Source organism: Pelmatolapia mariae, linkage group LG7 (genome assembly GCF_036321145.2).
Source record: "Pelmatolapia mariae isolate MD_Pm_ZW linkage group LG7, Pm_UMD_F_2, whole genome shotgun sequence".
NCBI lineage: Eukaryota > Metazoa > Chordata > Actinopteri > Cichliformes > Cichlidae > Pelmatolapia > Pelmatolapia mariae.
The window spans coordinates 41,737,263-41,760,374 of NC_086233.1; the positions used below are offsets into that span (position 1 = coordinate 41,737,263).

The window sequence follows — 23,112 nt, forward strand, 5'->3', positions numbered from 1 at the left end:
GGATTTGGCATGCCCTCATTTGTTTTCATAAGCACGGTTTCTGAAAAACGAGTGGGAAATCAACACATATCCAAAACCTTACTAGAGGAATCATGATAATAAAGGAAAATTGGGACCAGGGCAAGGTCAGATTTCACACGTCACGCAGACTGTAAACCAGTCAATGTGCCCCGACAGAGGCATGGGCGTGTGCCTTGTTTTTGCAAGTGCTGACCTTGTGCAAAAGTATGTGGTGAATTTGCTCTGTCTTGCTTTGCAGCACGCTTAAAAGTGTATCGACACAAGCCAGCAGCTTCATTATAAATATCGTGAACTTTTCAAAATTAGATCAGTTGTATGTTTTGTGAATCACTATGGCAAAGAGCTTTATATTTTTTATTCCTCATAGTCCTAAGATGGCATTTGCAGCAGTTGGTATCAAAAGCATTGTTTGTGTATCCCATTTATCTATAATTTCAGTCCAGAATCAATCCAATTCTATCCTTTTATTAAAGTTTTTAGCATTTGTGCAAAGGATTTGTGAAGCTGGAAGCTGGGGTGTGATCATTCTCATGCCCAGTCTCTTAGTGGGATGAGCTTTTACCTGTTCCAGGATTAAGTCGCACCATGAGGTGAGAAGTCTGTTGCCAAAATAACCTTTGTTTATGTTGACGTGATTAGGAAAAAATTAAGGGCTTTTCCACGGGTTGTGAGAACCTTGCCCGCCCTTTAGGGTTTGTGCAGCCCTACCTCTAAATAAACAATGTGAAAAAAGTTTGACGTGCACTTACTATTTATTGGAATTCATATGATCATTTCAATATCAAACAAATATTGAGATGTGCGCATATTAGCATGTCTTTCTTCTCTTTGAATAGATCTATGATCCTAAATAACCAAATAATGAAATGAAGAAACTAATTTGTTTTCATTAGAAGAGATCAAAAGCTCGCATACTAAGTGTTTGGTGTTTGTTAAAATTGTCTTACATTGTGATTTAATCTTTCTTCTGTAAGTGTTTCTTATGCCTGATTTTATTGTGATGACAAGTTTCATTTATCTGTAAAAATTCCTTCCTTTCCTAAATTGAGAAATGTGTTTTACTGATTACCAAAGCTGTTAGTACTTAAACTGAATCTAGAAAAGATGTACGTAGAGGTGTGAAAAACTTGTTTCAAATTGTTATATTTAATGTTCATTTGCTCTGACTGATATGTAACTGGACAAGGGAGTCCTCCACCATTGTGGATGGTTGTGGGAGAACTACAGTAGTACGATAATTGTAACTTTTTTTTGAAAAATGAAAATTCCTTATTTTATTATTTTCTGTTTTTATCCTCATAAACATATTTAGATAAAATGTAGGAGTCAGGCCAGTAAATTTAAACAAAAGCCAGCCCTTTGTCTCAACTTAGCTTCGGGCTAATTCATGCATCACATCATATAAAAATACGCTTAATTTGCCATCAGCAACTCCTTGTGGAATTAATGCTTTCTTACTTTGGGCTTGGCTGAGTTTTAAAAGTTGAAATAGGGAAAATGATCCCAGTGGTCGGTAGACTGGTATTTCTCATGCTTGGGCTACAGTGGTGAGGATGAATAGGACTTAACTAATGTGTCACAAAATCAAGAAAACTCAAATGTACCAATTTGTAATTTCTTAATATCGTTCTAAAAATAATTTTTTGCTTTTCTAGTTTTACCATTTTCAGTGTAACAGTACATTTTAAAATGTATTTGGTAGCATTAAAGATAAAAATGTATATTTTAGTATGAAAAATATAATTCCATTTAAAGAGCTTGCATATACTGGTGGATTAACAATTACAGGAAAAGATTTATTTATTTATTTTTTTAAATTAACAGTACTGTTAAATTAGGGCAGTTGTGTCATAAACCTTATATTTGGTGGTGGCCTAATAAATTTCTTGAGCACTGTAGACGGAGAAAATATTCTTGCCTAATTTCTTGGGTTGGTAGCGATTTAACCTCATCCTCAAGTCTTTGATGACTGCCACGAGATGCTGAGTCTCTTTCTGTTGCCCCTCCTCCTGGCATCTTTCGGTCGACCAGACCAGCATTATATCCTGCTGTGATCGGATTATGACTTTAATTCTTTGCTTCTATTACTGGTCACCATGGCAACCCCCACCACCCACCACCCCTTTCTTGTCATGCATAGTCCAGAATGTTTATATATATATATATATATATATATATATATATATATATATATATATATATATATATATATATATATATATATCTAATCTGTGTATATATAAAAGCATTGCTAGTGATGAATTTGTTTCGCTGCAACACGTTGCGTGTGTGTGCTTATCAAAAAAAAATATATATATATATATATATATATATATATATATTATACTCCCCCTCCCCCCTCCTCTCTGGCCTAGTGTTATGTCTAAAGTAGATGCTGCTCTCAGCTCTTTGTCTGGTGCTGTAGGTGGTCCCGTCAGGCTGAATGGGCAGAGCATGAAACCACTTCTGGAGTTTTTTGATGGTAAAAATGCACTTTCTCATTGTACTGTGGGACTCTTTAAAACGATTCTCCAAATAGAAGCTGCCCAGGACCTTTTTCAAGCATTTATTGTGCATTGGTACGGTAGTTTTCTTTAAATGCTTTGTTCGGTTACCACCTCCTTCATTTGAGGTGGTAAGCCAACATGCCTGCAGTAGGCATATAGTGAAAAAGCTGGAATGTAACATCCACTGCTGCCTACCAATGTCTCATTTCTGCACAGTGAAGTCTCTCTCGCAGGTTTTTAATTTTGGTGAAGCCCAGATATAATTGCTGCTCCTGCTGCGTTAAAAATATCTTTAAATGTGTAGTCAGCCTCTCAATTTCCCTGCACAAACCAGCAGAGCTTTAGCTTTAATCCCTGTACTGCAGAGTTGATTACTTGCATGTAAGTGTAATAATATGCAACCTCTGCCAGCATGCAGCGTGTTTACACGGAGAAAATGCTTGTAGCTAACTCAAATGGTAAGATTTAATTGATGACAACGTCATTGTGGATTGGTTCATTTGTTTAGCTGTCCATGTGCAAAAAATTAGGCCTACACAGGTTTTCAGCATCATCATCTCTTAGTTTACACACAATATAGAAACGGTTAACTGATGAACTTTAAAATTGCTGGTAGGCTTTTTGAATTGTACAAAATATCTGGTTTGGTAAGAGCTTCACCATGAAACCCTTTTCTATAAAGTAGAAGTAGAAGGAAAGTAACATAAATCTGCACAAGCACAAAACAAAGAGCTTTACACACATCTCCACATAAAGCAAGATAATGCATGAAAGGTAGTGTATTTGCAGATTTTGAGAATTTCCTGGTTTGCTTTACATCTTTGGGTTCAGGTAATTTTTGCTATTGTCATAGAAAGGCCTACACACATACAAGTGTATTTCTAAATGACAGCAAAGAGCTTCAAAGGAATTCAATTTGTGTTCCTGTAATTTGCAACTTGCCTGGCTAGTTCTGAACTTGCTTAGAGAAGGTGAACCCCACCCTGGTGGTGCAGGAGTGATTTTTCAGAGCTGATAAAGGAAGCTAATGAAAACTAACTGTCTCAAAGCCAATCAATGTTAAACTAACCAGTGCTTCCTTACTTTATTTACAACCACAAGAAGGCATGTAGCCACCAGCCTGCAGCAGCTTGAAGCAAGCCAAGTGTGTGACAAAGACAGTCTTTTTTTTTTCCCCCTCTTGCTACCACTTTTGTCCTCTGCACATCCTGCTTTTCCCAGCCATTCACACAGGCATAATTGTCTCCTCTGTGAAGGACATGGAAGCTTTGACGAGCCCAGTTGCAGGTGACATCATCTGAAGCTGCTACGCTGCTGTCCTCAGCAAGTCTCCATATAAAATTCTGGCCTGTTCACTCACCCATCTGCACCAACCATTGTGAGGGTGTTTTAATTTTATCTTAGCTTTGACCTTTGTCTGTGTTTGAATTACTAAGGATTACTTTAATGTGTTTTTCCTCAAAAACTAAGATGGAGTGTGCATTTAAGAAATAAGATTACCTAAAGGAAATAGGACCATTTAAAAATGACCACTAATCCTTGCATAAAGTTGTGCAGGAATTGCATGAATTTAATACCATTTATCTCATTTACACTTTTTTTCAGACAGCCAAAATTAAAACTTAAGGTTTTGGTGAAAGTGAAATGACTTTGTGGAGTCCTACACAGGCAGACAATTACACATTTATGCACTCCATCCCTCCTTTTAAAGAAAGGTGATATGCAGCACCTTTAATGATTTATTAAGTAGCAGTGAAAATGTGATTTGGTGGCAGTTCCAGGGATTGGGGGTGTGGTAGCAGGTTTGGGCGTGATCCAGTATTCGTAGCTGAATGCTGGCAGCGTGTGAATGTGTGGAAGTATAAATGTAATCATTCAGTGATACAGTTCAGTCATATCTATATACATACCTTAGTGAAGCTGTCTTTCAGGTGGATCCACCTGTCATATTGAAGTCTGATACTTGCCAAATAAACTCATATGATCTAAGAATTTAATCAAACTGTTTGACAGAGAGAGTGTGATTTGTATGTGATCCTTGAATTAGAATAACTTATAAGGCATACTGCACATGTGGCTGATCTCAAGCCACATACATAAAACACGTTTAGGTAAAATGACAGTCCCCATCCTGGCCACTGTATTCAAGACAGTGGTCTAGGTGGGTGACATGGCGGCTTCCACAAACCAGTGCCCGCTCCTGCATATTTTTAATGGATAAATGTGTAATCAGTGCTTAGTGTATATTTATTAGTCCAACATTTTTTTTCTATTAAATATCCCCAGAAATTAATGCAGAAGCATGGTGTGAAAAACTAAGTACACACTGTGATTCAGTAGCTTGCAGGACCTTTAGCAGCAATAATATGATGTAAATTGCTGTAAGACTATATCAGTCTGTTATCTGTGGAGGCCTTTTGGGCCACTCATCTTTATATCTTCAGATCTCAGTTCATAGAGAGCTGAAGGCATTCTTTTATGCGCAGCTCTCAAGGTCTGTAGTAGTTTAGTTGGGTTTTTGATTGGACCTTTGAAAAACCTTGGTGGTCACCGCAACGATTGGGGGACATGTGACTATAAAATAAGTTCAAATCATCACCCTTCTACCACTGTGCTTGATATGTTGGTGGGTATGAGGGTGTTTGTGCTGATGTGCTGTGTTTGGTTTTCTCTAAATGTCCCGCTGTGCATTATGGTCAAACATCTCCACTTTGGTGTCTTTTATCCAAAGGAAAAATTTCCAAAATCTTGGGGTTTAAGGTGCAACTTTGCAAACTGCAGCTGACTTTTCTCCAAGCAATATTTCCAAAAAAGGAATACTTGTTCAGTCTTTCGTAAATTGTAGTCTCTCGAACTTTAACATTTTAAATGTTAACTGAAGTCTAAAGAATCTGATCTGGCGCTCTTGGGTTTTTGGTCATTCTGTGAGCACTGAGCTTATGATGATTTTCCTGGGACGTCCCATAAAGATTGACAGCTCTCCTGAATATTTACCGCTTTTAAATCCTCTTTCTTGCTGCAGAATAATAGACTTCAGATTGGTGGAAATGGCTTTAATAACTATTCCCAGATTTATGGGCAGCAACAGAAACATCTTTAAGATCATTGCTGGTGTCTTGTGATAACATACAACCGAGTGCTCCACACAAGCAAACTGCCAAAACATCTGCTTTCACAGAAGAGGTCGCACTTGCTGATCTCTTGATTAAGTGCGTTTAATGAGAAACAATCTAGAGCTACCCTCTTAACTCCTATTGAAGCAGTAAGGTTAATAAGTTCTTAATGTCAAATTCACCTACACAAAAATAACACAATCACAGTAATATACTGTATATCTGGGACTATAAGCAGTAAAACAACAAAAAAGCTCTTTTTTTGTTTTAATTACCTGTTATTGCTAAGATGGTGGCTAGTTATTTGTTCTAATACACAAATTTGAATATAATTCTGAAAAAAAATATTTGATCTTAACTGTGTATAATATTAATGCTGAAATCCTGATTGCCCAGATGAAATGCAGAGTTAATTTAGGAAATGTCATCAGATTCCCAGGTGTGAGACAGTGCTGCAGGGTATTCAGAGAGACAGGATTACACACCCAATTAGTGAGTTAAATTATCTGCAACAAAGATACCCCCCACCCACCCCGTGTGGCCTTGGAAACATGTAATTGGTTAAATACGGTAAATTTGACACGGAATTTAATCGATTTTCTGACTAGGATTACATATTGTGCATTAAGACAGCAGCATGACATGCATACAATAGAGCACAAGCTTTAACTCTGAAAGGTAGCATGGGCTGGTGCACTCTTGCTTACACAGGGTTTGTATTTTGAGCATGGATGACATGCAGCAACACCAGCTTCTGTATCTCAGTTGCTCTTCTGAGGCAGATTTTTAAAAAAATATTTACACTTAGGCTAATTGGGACAATTACATATCTGTAGAGTAAATAGGATTTGCAACTTTCAGGCTACATTTCAGTTACTTTCTACTGTACTGTTGAGACAAACTGTGCAATTAAAGCAAAACCTCATAATCTCCTGAAGCCACACACTGCTCCGGCTGCTTCTGCTATGTGGAATGATCCATGACAGTTCTGTTTTAACCACTTGGGTTTGTGATGTACAATGGATCCTCCTCTACTGCGTCAAATGGTGACCAGAGGAGAAGACAAAGCGCAGCCAAAACTGTCTGCTGAGGCTTTTTTGGTGTTCCCAAAATACCTCTGCACGTCAGTGCACTCTCAGCAGACACACAATGGCACGTGTCACAAAACAGTGAATGTGACACTGATCTGAGGCACCACACTCAGGCTTGACTGTTGTGGACTCTTCCACAAAACTGCTGTTTGGCCTGTTGGTTGTAGAAGGAGCATTTTTCATGCAGCTTACTGAAATTCGGAGTACTCCCATATTTTTTTTTCATATACAGGTCCTTCTCAAAAAATTAGCATATTGTGATAAAGTTCATTATTTCCTGTAATGTACTGATAAACATTAGACTTTCATATATTTTAGATTCATTACACACAACTGAAGTAGTTCAAGCCTTTCATTGTTTTAATATTGATGATTTTGGCATACATAACTCATGAAAACCCAAAATTCCTGTCTCAAAAAATTAGCATATTTCATCAGACCAATAAAAGAAAAGTGTTTTTAATACAAAAAAAGTCAACCTTCAAATAATTATGTTCAGTTATGCACTCAATACTTGGTCGGGAATCCTTTTGCAGAAATGACTGCTTCAGTGCGGCGTGGCATGGAGGCAATCAGCCTGTGGCACTGCTGAGGTGTTATGGAGGCCCAGGATGCTTCGATAGCGGCCTTAAGCTCATCCAGAGTGTTGGGTCTTGCGTCTCTCAACTTTCTCTTCACAATATCCCACAGATTCTCTATGGGGTTCAGGTCAGGAGAGTTGGCAGGCCAATTGAGCACAGTAATACCATGGTCAGTAAACCATTTACCAGTGGTTTTGGCACTGTGAGCAGGTGCCAGGTCGTGCTGAAAAATGAAATCTTCATCTCCATAAAGCTTTTCAGCAGATGGAAGCATGAAGTGCTCCAAAATCTCCTGATAGCTAGCTGCATTGACCCTGCCCTTGATAAAACACAGTGGACCAACACCGGCAGCTGACATGGCACCCCAGACCATCACTGACTGTGGGTACTTGACACTGGACTTCAGGCATTTTGGCATTTCCCTCTCCCCAGTCTTCCTCCAGACTCTGGCACCTTGATTTCCGAATGACATGCAAAAGTTGCTTTCATCCGAAAAAAGTACTTTGGACCACTGAGCAACAGTCCAGAGCTGCTTCTCTGTAGCCCAGGTCAGGCGCTTCTGCCGCTGTTTCTGGTTCAAAAGTGGCTTGACCTGGGGAATGCAGCACCTGTAGCCCATTTCCTGCACACGCCTGTACACGGTGGCTCTGGATGTTTCTACTCCAGACTCAGTCCACTGCTTCCGCAGGTCCCCCAAGGTCTGGAATCGGTCCTTCTCCACAATCTTCCTCAGGGTCCGGTCACCTCTTCTCGTTGTGCAGCGTTTTCTGCCCCACTTTTTCCTTCCCACAGACTTCCCACTGAGGTGCCTTGATACAGCACTCTGGGAACAGCCTATTCGTTCAGAAATTTCTTTCTGTGTCTTACCCTTTTGCTTGAGGGTGTCAATGATGGCCTTCTGGACAGCAGTCAGGTCGGCAGTCTTACCCATGATTGCGGTTTTGAGTAATGAATCAGGCTGGGAGTTTTTAAAAGCCTCAGGAATCTTTTGCAGGTGTTTAGAGTTAATTTGTTGATTCAGATGGTTAGGTTAATAGCTCGTTTAGAGAACCTTTTCATGATATGCTAATTTTTTGAGACAGGAATTTTGGGTTTTCATGAGTTATGTATGCCAAAGTCATCAATATTAAAACAATGAAAGGCTTGAACTACTTCAGTTGTGTGTAATGAATCTAAAATATATGAAATTCTAATGTTTATCAGTACATTACAGGAAATAATGAACTTTATCACAATATGCTAATTTTTTGAGAAGGACCTGTATTTCAGTGCTAGGCACTGTGATAACGTAGCACTAGGATCTCAAAAAAATTCTGTGGCTACAAACAAAATCAGTCGCCTGAAAACTGATGCAGTAACAAATCCTTTTACACAGACCTGAGAAGCTTTAATCAAAACAGTCAAATGAAAACGCGTTCCATCAAGCTAAGTATCTTTTGCCTGTGTACACATCTGTGACCATTTTGTTCGTTATTCACCAACATGGCATGACCTTCTTACAGGACATTACCTCTCCTCCCTCGCCTCCATCCGGCCGTGTAATCCTGCAGCCGTGGCGTTGGTGTCAGTGCTGGGATCCACTGTCACACAGGCGGACACAATGGTTGCACTGTAGTCCCTTCACAGTATTGTTTTCCCCCGAATTCAGAGGCACAATAAGGCCCTTATCCACTCAGGACTGGCAAGCCTGCTGTCAGGTGCTTTTCTCCCAAGCTTGTTCGTGAGCTGAACCCATGAAAAGAATTTGTCTAAAGAACCGCTTGGAAAAAGTGTCTCTTTTGGTCCATATTGAACATACGCAGAACATAGACTGGAATTACTAATTTTTTTATGTTTTAGAAGCTGAAACCTTACATAAGAACATCAGATCCTGACTGATAAGCCTAGAAATTATTTAGTGAAAAATATGAGCATATTAAAAGAAGACCTCTGGTAGAGCCTTACTCATATAATGTGAAACGTGTGTATATATATGAAACATAAACAGGTTTGCCTAACATTTCAAGTTTCATTTCTCATTTACTTATTTACTCTTGCAGTTGAAGAGCATTTCCCTTAAACCTTCTTTTCTTTTTACATTTTTATTATCAGCCATTAAAAAAAAAAACAAAACGTTGTGTCTGAAATGGAAAAATGGCAAACATATCAGATTTAGGGATCACATTTGGAGGGTTCTGTCTTTAATCCTATTTTCATCTAATCCTATTTTGATCTAATTTTGAGCTAGTGTATTGTCCAGCCATTTTCAGCAGCTGGATAGTGTAGTGGTAAGACTACACACCTTTGGGGTGGGAGTCGCAGTTCAACTCCCGCCCAGTATCCAGTAAGGGTCCTGGCTAGACCCCCATGTTAAAAACCAAAACCCTGGAATGGCGTGGCTACGTCTGCAGCCTGTCCGCAGCTCGGACACAAAACAGTTCACTGCATGTTGTGTGTGTGTAATCATTGTGTATGTGACGAATAAAGCTTGGTTGTTGTTGTTTTTAATTCATAATTAAAGTTATTTTTTCAGTAAAATAGCCCTATTTCTTAGAATTGTCTCAAAACCAATGGAAGAAAGTTTCTCTAAGATTAGATGGTCAAGATCAGTACTTATTTTATGTTGGGCTGTAAGTAACAGTTTCCCACTATGATGGTTTAAAAGAAAAATTCCCCTCTCGCCCTGCAAGGCAGTTTTTATCCTTCAAGCTCGGGTCCTCTACCCAGAGGCCTCGGAGCTTGAGGGTCCTGTGCAGTATCTTTGCTATTCCTAGAACTGCCACTTGCCTAGCTCGGGTCCTCCACTGCACCGAGGGCTCCAAATACCGCTTGGACCACTGTTGCCTTCACCTTCCACATCTTGAGTTCTTCTCTCAGCCCTTGACATTTCTTGAGCTTCTCCTGTTCGTTCTTCTTGATGTTGCTGTCATTCGGTATAGCTTCTTTGCTTAGCATTTTAACAGCGCCCTGTTATCAATCAACCGACCTGCCTGCCTACATACCAAACAACTGACTGACCAACCATTTAATAAGTGCTGCCGTTTGTGTTTGTCCTTGAATTCACGCCCTCTGTGGATATGTGGTATGTGTGCTGTACTGTTCTTTCAACAAAGAAAGAAATGCTCATTTTAAATGCACAATAAGCACACACAGTGCTACTGTCTCTACCTTGTCTTACTCCTCCACACTCACATTACTCTAGCTAATCCCTGCCAGATTTCAGTTGGCCAAAACCACAGCAGTTCTGTCATGCGCTCACACAGACACACTAAAGCACAGATTCACCCAGCTGGCATATTTTACAGATCAAAATACTGGGTCACAGTAGGATCCAGAGTGTTGACCCTGTCCCTGCAGATCCACACATCTATCGCTGATGTGATTATGTTTAATCCACTATGTCCCTGTGATCTACCTATTGAAAAAGATCAACGTGTGGCTTGTAGACAGATTTAAGATGAATTTTGGTTAAGATGAACATTTTGAACCACGGCTTTTGCATGCCTTTTTTTTTATTTTTATCTCATGCAGATGTGTGTGTGTGTGTGTGTGTGTTGTTAATGAGAAGGTGCCATAATATCCTTGTACAGCACTTTGATCTTCTGTTACTTTCTTGTGTAGCATGATTGTGCTAACCATACAGAAGTGCAGAACTAATTACTCTCTTCAACCTCAAGTGGTCTTGGCAGATGGCTGCCCTGAGGCTGGTTCTGCATAAAGGAGAGATGGTTTTCTGGAGACGTCTCTCCTTCTGGAGATTTGTGATGAATGTTTTTCTAATTGGTCATATTACAGTGACCTCCAACCCAGGTGAGACATGGTGCTGAAAGAGTCCTGGCCTAGAAGGGTCAGAATTTGTGACGATGTAATGCATCCCTTTCACATTTCTGATGGCTTTTTTTTTCTTTGTATTAACTGAAAGGAGCATTTTGCCTGAGTCATATAGAACTTTTAGCACTATTGTACACAGAAACAAAGAAACCTGGCAGAGCCTAATCACTGTTTCTGGATTTTCTGCAGGATTCGTCCTCAGCTGGCCAGGGAGAAGATTGAGGGATGTCACATCTGTACGTATGTGATGCCTGGAGAGCCCCAGGTGATCCTGGGGAAAGACAAGGCCTTCACCTATGACTTTGTGTTTGATATGGACTCGCAGCAGGAGACCATCTACGGTACCTGCACAGAGAAGCTGATCGAAGGCTGTTTCGAGGGCTACAATGCCACTGTGTTTGCATATGGACAGGCAAGTCTTTGTCCTTGGTGTCACAACTGCAGTACTGCTGGTGTTTTAAAGCATCATCCCATCATCCCTGGTCTTTTATGCACAATACTCTCTTGTTAACTAATTTATTTGGCTGTGAAAATCTGCATTTGAACTCATGTGAGCTCCTCCGACCCTCTTTATCTGACTTATAATCCTGCAAGTTGATACTCAGGAAAAAAGGGCCTGTTTCCACTGCTCAAAAACTGATTTGTGCTCATTTGTGCATCTCCATCATAACTGGAAAAAGTGCAGTAAAATAGACATTTTTCTATGATTTGCAGTTAAAAAAAAATCTTATACTGGTTCTTTACGCTGGTCTTTTTATTTAAAGATTTGGCCATGTTTACTGTTTACATCTATCACAAATGACAAACTAAGAAAAAGAAAAGCAGAATATTTCCATTGCATTGAGTATTTGCCACTGATATTTACATAATCACTGCCAGTGATACTGCCATTATAAAGCTTTGTAAGGTATTGAAAACTTTGTTTTATTCCTTAGCCATAAAAGGCTGATGGGGGTATTGTTGTCACCCTGCTGGCAGGCGGATGGCGGGGACACCCAAGTTTGCAATGTGCAATAACTGGAGAATCTGCCAATATGGGATTTTGAAATTGATACCATAGGGGCATCTGCTAAAAGTGTTGGACAAGATTAAATCCCAAGGTCAAATATCAAGTTTTCTGAAAATCTTGTGAATGCAATAAAATGAGAACATGGTGACAAAGGATTTTGAAATTGATACCATGGGTATATGTGTTAGGAGGCTGAGTGGTAGCACTGACAGCAACCAGTTGCATCGTCAGCTGTAAAATCAAACACTGAAAAAAATTAGAGTGGTGATGACTATGTATTCTTGTCGTTAAATCTATCCACAAAGTACCAAGAAATTTAACCCAAAAAGTCACAATTTGGCTAGTTACCTTTTAACAAAGGAAGTTTTATGCTCAATAAATTGAAATTTTGTAGACAAAGCTTGATGTTTTGATGTTGTTTTTTCCCGTCTTTTTAAACTGTTACATAAAGCACGATCATTTTTAACTTTGTGCCAAATATTTGTTGTCTACCTCAAAACCTTTCAGATATTAGATTGTTGTTGGACTTTTTATTTTAACACGCTGGGGTTGGTGAAATTGTTTTTGTAATTTTCACAGTTTTAAAAACGTATTTTTTAAATTTTACCTGAAGTAAGTAGTTCTCACTTTCACTTATTTTCAATATCATGTTTAATTGATACTAAAAATGAGTTCCAGCCTTTTAAAAATGTTTTTCTTTTTCAGCACTTCCATTACATGGAAATAACCTGTAGTTTCTGGCCCCCCTGCATCCCCCCTACAACTCGGGTTTCTTTAGCAGCAGAGCTCCTGCTGCATACGATTCAGTAGAGAAGTGAAGCGCACACACCTTTTAGACAGATATACATCTTTAATGTGTGTCCATATTAACCTGAATCTCCCTAGTAACAGCTTCTCTCAGTGTTGGCCTACTTCTCAAAGCACATCCACACATTAAGCGCACACAGCGGTTGGTTTGTCCCGGGTCAGATCTGCTTGCCTCTGAGGCTTTAGAGGCACTAATCTAGATTTAGACCGACCCACTCGGCTGCATCACAAGAACTCAGCTAGACTGGGTTGCAGAAATAAACAGATGGCATTGATGTTGAGGGAAGAGAATAAATCAGTGATATTTAAAGCACTTTTGAATCTTCAAACCCTGGCTTAGTTTTAAGCAACTGTGTGAAATGCAGCAGAATGTTTTATGTTTTTGTCAGTAGGATTGTAAAACTCACTGAGCAAATGCAGCCACAAGATGGCACTTTTCAGAGTTGCAAAGTTTACCTGGACTAGAACCTGCTTCATTTATAGCTCCAATGTAAATACACTGCTCATTTTGTAGTGTAAAACGTAATGGATTTTTTCCAGTGCTTTCAGAATTAGCTAACAAACACTATGCAAACTGAGCTCTGCTAACACTGTAAATCTTTGCAAGCATCTGCAGAGGCACCATTTTACAGAGTAACAGGTTACTTTAAATAAAGAACTGAGTAATGTGTAATACATTCGTTTTTGAGGGCCATCCTCAACATTGGTTACCAGTTATGATGATTTGGTCCTCAGAGGTTTAAAAATATGAAAGGAGCAAGTTTTCTTTTCTTTTTTGTTTTTGTTTTTTCGGGTTTTTTTTCATTAGGCTCATCCATTATTGATGCTCACACTTGAATATTTAAGTTAATTTCAGCATTCTGGTAAATGTCCAGAAAGAGGAAACACCAGTGGAAAACATGACATGTGCACAAAAAAGCTCCCTACTGTTTAAAGAAATTGGTGCTCTGTGAGTTCAAAGTAAAAACTGCTAAACAGATATGTGAAGTTAACAGTTAAACAGTTGTTGGAGATACTTTGTTGCTACTTGGTAAAGCAGAAGTAAAGTAGTAACAGCTCTTTATCACACAACATAATACGTTACTACTACTACTACCAGTACAGAAGGAAAATGAAACTGATCGCAGGTGACAGCTTTACAAGTTTAAAACAGGACACACTGTAATAAAATAAAAGCGATAAATCAGTCAAGTAAAAATGTTTCTCAGAGCGAACGGTTCTGCAAATTTTGAAGTTTGAAAGCTTTCCATGGTCATAGGAAGGCCAGTCTGAATGCCATGCCTCTGAGGTATATAGATTTCATTTGGGTATAGAATATACTGTGCAGTTATTATATTTATTCTTCTCTTTCCATCCAGACTGGTTCAGGGAAGACGTACACCATGGGGACTGGCTTCGATGTCAACATAGCAGATGAAGAGCTGGGTATCATCCCCCGTGCTGTCCACCACCTCTTCAAGGGCATTGAAGAGCGCCGGCGGACCGCCCAGGAGCAGGGACGTCCTGTACCAGAGTTTAAAATCAACGCACAGTTCCTCGAGGTACGCGCCCACTTTGGACCTTTTTTTTTTTGGTTGTTTTTGTTGTTATCAAAATTTAACCCAGTAAATAAAAACACAAATTTCTTAGGCTTTCCAGTGTCATGGGTCAGGCTAATATTGTTGACACTGCTGGTTTAACAGGCTTTGACATGGTGCTCAGTCATTTGAAAATATCCACACTGCCACTGCAGCAGCTGTCGTTGGTGGGATTAGGAGGTGTTATGGGGCAGGTTGGGGGTGATAGAAGGTCTGTCTCTGGACAGAGAGAGTTAATAGGGATGATGTGACTTGACAGTTGTGCTAGGCCATCGGGCTCATCTTGAGCTGGGGAGGCAGTATAATGGTGAAAAAGAATTTTCACACATGGCAAATAAGATGTCGTTTTAGAGCTAAGGCTTCAAAAGTTACTGGATGGTGCAGATTACCTTAAAACTACTGGTAGCTGCTTTAAGTTTAAAAAAAGAGAGAGAGAGTGAAAGCTCCAAGCTGTTTGGCAGTGGATGAGATGCCTATATATCATTTAGACCCAATATTGTGAAACGTGTACTGCTTTTTTTCTCAGTCATTTAGTGGTTCGAGATATTTTCTAAAAACGTTTTAATATGTAGCTAATCAAAAGCTCTCAGTTCTGCTGCCATAGTCAAAATGAGAAGAGCTGAGTTGATTTAAAATAGCTGATTCTGTCATTTGAGTCACCTTCAGTTATCGCAGTGTGCTAAAAGCAGTGACCTTAATGAGCAGTGAGTCTTTCACCGTACACTCATTGCTTTCACCTCTCAGGGCTGTTTACTGTACAGGCTGCTGTAACTTATTGTTTGGCCTGTACACAGTATGAAAGACATAACACCCACTGGCATTTTTGCAATTTGTAAGTTATTCAACTTTTCCGTTCTGATTTTTAAATAATGAGACGTTTGATCTCAGAATCTCTTCAAGAGATCTGAAAACAGCAAACATTGATAATAATATAGGTAGTAGACAGAAACGACACAGCAATCACAGAATAATCTTTTATTCCTGCTAGTTTGAAATATTTTCTTGCGTCTTCCTGCAGCTTTACAACGAGGAAGTTCTGGACCTCTTTGACTCAACTCGAGACATGAAGCAGAAATCTCACATTAAAATCCATGAAGATGCCAACGGAGGAATCTACACAGTGGGAGTGACCACACGGACGGTGTCCTCCGAGGCTGAGGTAACACAGATTATGTGTTGCACTGTTATGTAGGTGTTCAGCGCGACATCATTGATTTCCCTTTAAGCATCAGTTTATTCTAAAACAAAACATCCCCAAGACAAAATGTGTGTAGGTTGGTATCAAAGATTTACTCAGTACTCTTGGGTATAAACCTTTGTACTGCCACAAGCGTTAGTGGAGTAAAGCTTCATATATTCAGTATAAATATATTTTTAGCACTGCACTTTGCTTTTGTGAGTTTGCTGTTGTTTTTTGCACCAAATGTTTCAAAGTGGGTTCAACCATTGTATTAATATTTAATACTCTGTCTGACTCGGTAGATGATGCAGTGCCTGAAACTGGGGGCTCTGTCTCGCACCACAGCCAGCACTCAGATGAACGTCCAAAGCTCCCGATCTCATGCCATCTTCACCATCCACCTGTGCCAAGTCCGCGTCTGTGCCTCTGACAATGTACGTCTATAAATCACTGCAAATCATGTCTGTTAAGTCTTATCAATAATATCATTTCTTTCCTTTTTTCCTCCTTTTTATTATCAATGATTGTTGGGGGGGGGAAAAACTGTGTGTACATGCTGCTGTCACTGAGTGTATTTACATGCATGATTTTTACACAGCAAGAAAATGACACTGATAATCGAGTCACCAACGGTAACTCTGAGATGGACGAGTATGAGACACTGACGGCCAAGTTTCACTTTGTGGACTTGGCCGGTTCGGAGCGGCTGAAAAGAACTGGAGCGACGGGTGATCGAGCCAAAGAGGGCATCTCCATTAACTGTGGACTGGTGAGTCTGCCTGTTCTTGCACCAGGATTTGTGAGGCAGCAAAGACTTCAAAGTCTAATGATATACTGCCATCTGGTGGCAGACTTTACAAATATACTTAAAATCAAAAATGAATGAATGATGAAGTATTTTTAATGGTATTTCCAGCTGAACAAAGTCAGCACAGTTAGAGTGACCAGGGATCCCACATTGTTCCACGCAAACATGCTGTTTCTGGGATGTGGCCACCCAAATCGCAACTAAAAAAAGTAGTCCTAAAAGTGTTAACTGTAACTCTACAAATGGACTGATAGCACATTGTTGCCTCTCTATGAAATCCTTTCTCCCTTTGTCTCCTGTCTTTTTGACCAGCTTGCCCTGGGGAATGTAATCAGTGCTCTGGGTGACCGGAGCAAGCGGGCCTCACATGTGCCTTACAGAGACTCCAAACTCACCCGACTCCTGCAGGACTCATTAGGAGGAAACAGGTCAGAGGACCACAGATTTGAGCTTTTTCCTCATAAAAACATTTTGTCTTGATTTGTTTCATTCTGATACAGCTACGATTTCAACCAAATATCATCAAACAACAGTATAAGATGATGAGAACCAGTGCTGTTATATTTAATTAAAACTGAACTAAAACTAGATGTGGGGGGGAAAGCAATTAAAATAAAAGCTAGACTTGTTTAAAAGAATTTAAACTACCTGGAACAATTTTGAGAACTTGGAAATAAAGATATAGAGAAAATATCCTTAGTTTTAGTGTTTGTTAGTTTGGAAAAAAAAATCTTATAGCTTGCCTGAGTCAGTGATGAATGTGTGCATGCAATAATGATTAAAGCCACTAAAAACTAACACTGAAACAAATAAAAACTAAACTAAAACAAGATAATCCACCATGGAAACTAACTAAAACTAAATTGAATTGAAGATGAAAAGTCAAAATGGAAAAAAACCCCACCCCAGCTAATTAGATGATCTAAAACTGTGTTAACTGTGGGAGATGCCTGGGTGTGGATACCCACACACTAGAAGTGATTTTTCTGCATAATTTCCTGCTCTGACCTCACCAAACAATTTCCATTAGTGAGAACATCTCAAGCATTTTATCTCTCATGTTAATGTAAGAAATAACTACTAGGTGCAGTGTCCCACAGTGTCATAATTCCGATACTGTGTGGAGATCATGTGTGAAAATAATTTATGAAATGTCACTTTTTTCTTTCTCAGCCAAACAGTGATGATTGCATGCATCAGTCCATCTGACCGTGACTTCATGGAAACTTTGAACACATTAAAGTACGCGAACAGAGCCCGGAACATCAAGAACAAGGTGATGGTGAACCAAGACAAGGCCAGCCAGCAGATCAGCGCTCTGAGGACGGAAATAGCTCGACTGCAGATGGAGCTCATGGAGTACAAGACGGTGAGGAGATGGGAGGAATTTAAAGGACAGGGATGAGCCTTATGAAAAATGGAAGAAGAAAAAACCCACGTGGCATGCCAAAAAAATTAAAAACTTTTTACAACAAACTATATTGTTTTTGCCCCCCCCCCCCTGCAGGGTAAACGTTTGGTGGGTGAGGACGGTGTGGAAAGCTTGAGTGACATGTTCCACGAAAACTCCATGCTGCAGACGGAGAACAGCAACCTGAGGGTGAGGGTGAAGGCCATGCAGGAGACCATCGATGCCCAGCGGGCACGACTCACCCAGCTGCTCAGTGACCAGGCCAACCAGACCCTCGCCCGTGCAGGTATGCATCAAACTTATGAATTAGTTTAAGCAGAGAGTTGTTGGGTTTTTGTTTTTATATTGTGCCGCTGTAGTCACAGTTAATACATGATGTGCCTTTTTTCCCTTCGTTACTCTTATCATGTTTCTCTTACAGGTGAAGGAGGCACAGAGGAAATTGGAAACATGATTCAGAGTTACATTAAAGAAATTGAAGACCTTCGGTAAATGAATTCCGATTTATTCCCTTGTTCATTTTTTTTTACCTTTTCCTGTATGTTTTAGCCTCCTGTAATTATAAACATTAAGACTACCTCATTCTTTTAACAGTCACTACCCTGAAATGTTTGATGACATGTGAGATCACAGTTCAAGTGTTTTGGTCTGGACTTTTGATCCCAGTCATTATAACACTTGTGAAACCTTCCCAGGATCTCAGTGCGGACCAAACCCCAGAGCTTTTTCTGATCTCAGTCTGAATGAAACTAAACTGTCATTTCTTTTTCTGCAACAAAAACGGATTTGGGATGGTTCAAACATTTAGACTAAATACTAAAATACAGTAGACACGGATAAAATGAAAAGGTAGAGATGAGGTTAGCATGGGAGAAGAGAACTTTTTATTGAAATATTTGGTAATGATGTTATAAATAGTAGGCTAGAAAAAATAGAATTAGCCACACTGGTGACACGGTATCTTCAGAGGGGAAAGCAATGTTGTCTGAAACTGCAGCAGTACACAAACGGTGCACAAAGTTGTAATAAAATCATTCTGTTCATTGATTTAAATGGCGATAAAAATACTTCTTTAAACAACCTGTTTAAAAAGATTCAACCTGTTTATATGACATGAAATATGAAGTGTTTTAGTGGACTTTCATAATTGGCAATGAGACTGAACATTGTTATTTCGGCTGCTCTCTTTAGGGGGCACCACAGTGGGGTTGAGTGTCTACAGTGTTAAACACAAGCCTTGTTTTAACCCTTTATACCCATTTATATTACAAATAAAATTCATTTGTGAGGGACCAAATTTAGAGATTTGCCACAGTGAAGGCTCTGTATTACAATCTGTCGGTGTCTTGATGCTGTCCTCAGGGCAAAACTCCTGGAGAGCGAGGCTGTCAGTGAGAATTTGAGGAAGAATCTGTCCCGTGCCTCCAACCGTCAGTCGTTCTATGGAGGGTCCAGCTCCTTTTCCTCCACTCTTCTGGCCCCCGAGAAGGAGACTGCTGACATTATCGAACTCGCTAAGAAAGATCTGGAGAAACTGAAGAAACGAGAAAAGAAGAAGAAGAAAAGGTATCTGTGACAGTAAACAGAGCGAAGTTCTTGTTGTTTTTAAATGATTTTCAGGATTGGCTCTGTTGAATGTTTTATTACAGTTGTGCATATATTTGAGTGAGTTTCATACTGGAATGGCATTTTTATTTATCCTAAACCATTCATAATTTTCCAAAGGCATGATTGCTTTACCCAGAGGTCAGTTTGACTTGTTTCAAAGGTTCGTCTTTGTATATTGGAACGAGAGCACTTAAAAGCCACAAATAACTTATTGAATAATTTATAAACATTTGACTTCATTTATACACATAAACACATCAGCTTTATGTTTTCAGTCGTTAGTTCTCTGGTAGTGCTGTACTGTCGCTGCACTGTAAATTTCAGTGCAAGCAAACACAGCAGATTGATCGCAGGCTCAGGTTTTATTTTATTTTTTAACTCAGAGCTGCCCCGGGGGGCACTTTGGGGGCTGAAAGGTGGATTAAAGGTGTGGTTTTCAGTGCAGAGCTTCCTCTGACCAGTCTTCCCTCCATTCTTCCTTTGTTCATCTCTTGCTTCCTTCTCTCGTTTGACCCTTTGACCCTCCCTGAAGACTCCAGCTGCTGTTGGAGGAGAGAGAGAGGGAGGAAAGGGAGGAGGTGGTGGTGGAAGAGGTTGAGGATGCCAGGTTTGTCAGAGCTTCCACCCTCCTGTTGCCATTCCCATGCTTCCCCATAATTCAGCACTTTATTTTAATTTTATTGTTTATGTTTGGGCAGGTATTTCCCCGCTCTGACGTGAAACATACTACTGTCAAAGCACATCACCTCCCTGAAACACAGTTTTGCCACTTAATAAGCTTTAATCTCCTATTTTCAAACAATCTAAGGCTGGATGACAAAAATCCCCTTTTCAGTGTATTAATCTTTTATTTTCTTTTTGATCACTTTATCCGGGTGGTTTTTGTGTGAAATGCTACCTTAGCATTGCTAACCCTGAGTTTGGATAAAATATTTATCCAACAGATCTGCTTCATGGATTTGGTTAAAACATTTATTTTTTGTACTGCATTTTCCTGCCATGCTTCTTTACTTTGCCAGTTTTGACCAGCCTGATGAGATGCCTCCCTTCTTTTGTTTAAAAATACTGTCTTTTGCACAATCAAGCTTATAAAATTGGAGCAATCTCAACTTATATTCTGTGGTCTTACCTAAGTCTCACTGTGTAAGACTTGTTTATGTTTTCTCACAGAGAAGAGTGTCTGCAGAGATTGAGTCATTGGAAACTAAACCTTGTATTGTGGTGAAACCAGTCAAAAAGCTTCTTTGCTAAAAAGACAGTGTAACCTCCCTGATGTTAAAGATGCCATGTACAGATATGTTACTTACTACTGCGTTTATCCAGAAAATGAAAGTTTCTTTATTGCCAGCAGATTAACGTGCAATCCACTTCCTGCAGAAAAAGCTTCCACGTTCTCTTCTTACATTACAAATGGAAAACTGATTGGATTACAACGTCTTTTAAATCTTTCAGCGTCAACAAAGAAGAAGTTCCTGACAATGAGCAAGAAAAGGGTGCAGAGAAGGAAATGACAGAGAGGGCCAGTGAGGACACGGAAATGGTATGACGGACTCCATTATGTTCCTCCATTATTTATATTATCAACCTCGTATTTACAGTGTACTAAATAGTACTTTGAAATAAAAAGGTATATTTGTTTTATGCTGTAGGAGGTCCAGGAGGGCAGTGACCATGAGGAGGGAGAAGGAGAGGAAGAGGAAGAAGAGGAGGAGGAAGAGATGGATGTAGAGGAGAGCTCTGATGACTCTGACTCGGAGTCAGATGAAAAAGGTATCCTGCATGAATTTTTCTTTTTATTGATTTAATGAAACGGTCTTTAAAGTGTCACTTGTAAGTTGCGACCCCCTTTTTTTTCCCCATTCAGATGGAAGATTTTGAGCCAGCTGGTTACACGAGATCTCATTTAAATTCAGTACATTAGCAACTGAAAACAGACATGTTATGAACCCTGTTTAAATGTGTTTGAAGTTCTCTTTATACTTGTGACCCTCACTCATAGCCCGGCCATCTAAATCATTAAACCTTTGAGAACCCACTGTTCATGTGATACAGGGGTGGGCAATTCCAGGCCCCGAGGGCCGGTGTCCCTGCAGGTTTTAGATCTCACCTTGGGTCAACACACCTGAATCACATGATTAGTTGATTACCAGGCCTCTGGAGAACATCAGGACATGTTGAGGAGCTAATTTAGCCATTTAAATCAGCTGTGTTGGTTCAAGGACACATGTAAAACCTGCTGGGACACCGGCCCTCGGGGCCTGGAATTGCCCACCCCTGATGTGATAGTTTTCTTCTGAGTGACGTGAGAATTTTCTCTCATTCTGTTCATTCTGATTCAGGTGCTTATTACCTTTACCAAGAAAGTGACGTTTTTGGTGGCATTTGCATGTGCCTATACACACAGTAGCTCAAGGTTTTGAATGAATTTTGATCAAACTTTGTTGGGATAGAGTAGGGTCATGTTAACTATCCACTGAAACTTGCCTTACATCCACCAAGGTCTTTAAAGTCAGCTTAATGATTTGTTGGCCTTACAAAGTGTGTTTTTTACAGGCATGATGTGTATTGTGAACATACAGAATGTACCGTATAAAGATTTAAAATATCATGCCACATTTGACCTCTGACCTCTCTTTCAAGGTCAATCATTTATTTTAAAATCATAGTGATAATAATGCTGCATAGAGCTGTCTAAAACTCTTTCGTACTGCCATTGTTTGTATTGACAATATAAAGGAATATTGGGAAGAATATATGGGAATTCTAAATGTCGCGTTATAGTTTGTATCCAAATATCATATCACATTTGACCTCTGGCCTCACTTTTACATTGCACATCTGCCTTTCTTTCAAGTTGAAAGTATTTCCAAGACAATGAATCCATGTAAATGAAAAATTGTACTGAGAATTATGTCAGGTTTATTAAAGTGAACTTCAACAGGACAAATACATTTTAAAAAGGCTGTACTTTGTAGTGCAGTAAAAACAACTGCAAACTTTTTAATCTATGTTTAAAAAGAACAAAGAAACCAAATTGAATATAAAGAAAATACAATGCTATTCCCTTAAAAGTAAATATTGTGCAGACAATGAGCTGCCTTGGTGGGGGTTGTGCTCACAGTGCTTCTTGTAAGGAGCATTTTTTGTTTTTAGGCTTCCAAACAGATATGAATTGTAATATTAGACTGTGTATAAATTAAAGTACAAACTCCTGGTTACGTCCTGTTTTTCTGGGTTTTACATGGCTCATTATAGAATATACTGCCCTTCATGCATATACTCACTCCCAGACTTTGAGGGGTGAGTATATGCATGAAGCACAATGAGCAAAACAAAAATGTCTGCCTACATAAATTAAGACCCAATTACTCAATTAACAAAACTGGTTTACAAAAACATAATTTGATGTAATTGCTTGTGATAGTCTTTAGGCTCTGCCTAAAACTTTTTTAGGTTTAGCATTTCGTGTTTTTAGGTGGGCAAAAACACCTTTTCTAAGATAAAATATGAAGTAGTACAAATTAATTTTCTTTGACTTCTTTTCAGTTTTCAAGTTGAGCATGGGACTAAACAAATGAAACCTGACTAT

General features: G+C 39.4%; 1 protein-coding gene across 7 annotated transcripts in view; it reads left to right on the plus strand.

Annotated features, from left to right (window-relative positions):
- The window catches only part of kif21a (kinesin family member 21A), a 56,105-nt gene that overhangs the window by 12,173 nt on the left and 20,820 nt on the right, over nt 1-23,112 (plus strand). For 4 of the 7 annotated variants that reach the window (XM_063479135.1, XM_063479136.1, XM_063479139.1 and 1 more), the window contains exons 2-14: nt 11,313-11,535; nt 14,298-14,480; nt 15,535-15,675; nt 15,999-16,130; nt 16,295-16,465; nt 16,817-16,932; nt 17,678-17,873; nt 18,012-18,201; nt 18,337-18,403; nt 19,278-19,481; nt 20,056-20,130; nt 20,976-21,063; nt 21,173-21,293. In XM_063479135.1, the coding sequence (XP_063335205.1) occupies nt 11,313-11,535; nt 14,298-14,480; nt 15,535-15,675; nt 15,999-16,130; nt 16,295-16,465; nt 16,817-16,932; nt 17,678-17,873; nt 18,012-18,201; nt 18,337-18,403; nt 19,278-19,481; nt 20,056-20,130; nt 20,976-21,063; nt 21,173-21,293 (1,907 nt within the window). The remainder of the gene's footprint in view (nt 1-11,312; nt 11,536-14,297; nt 14,481-15,534; nt 15,676-15,998; nt 16,131-16,294; nt 16,466-16,816; nt 16,933-17,677; nt 17,874-18,011; nt 18,202-18,336; nt 18,404-19,277; nt 19,482-20,055; nt 20,131-20,975; nt 21,064-21,172; nt 21,294-23,112) is intronic. The other 3 variants (XM_063479138.1, XM_063479140.1, XM_063479141.1) reach the window with 1 other exon arrangement.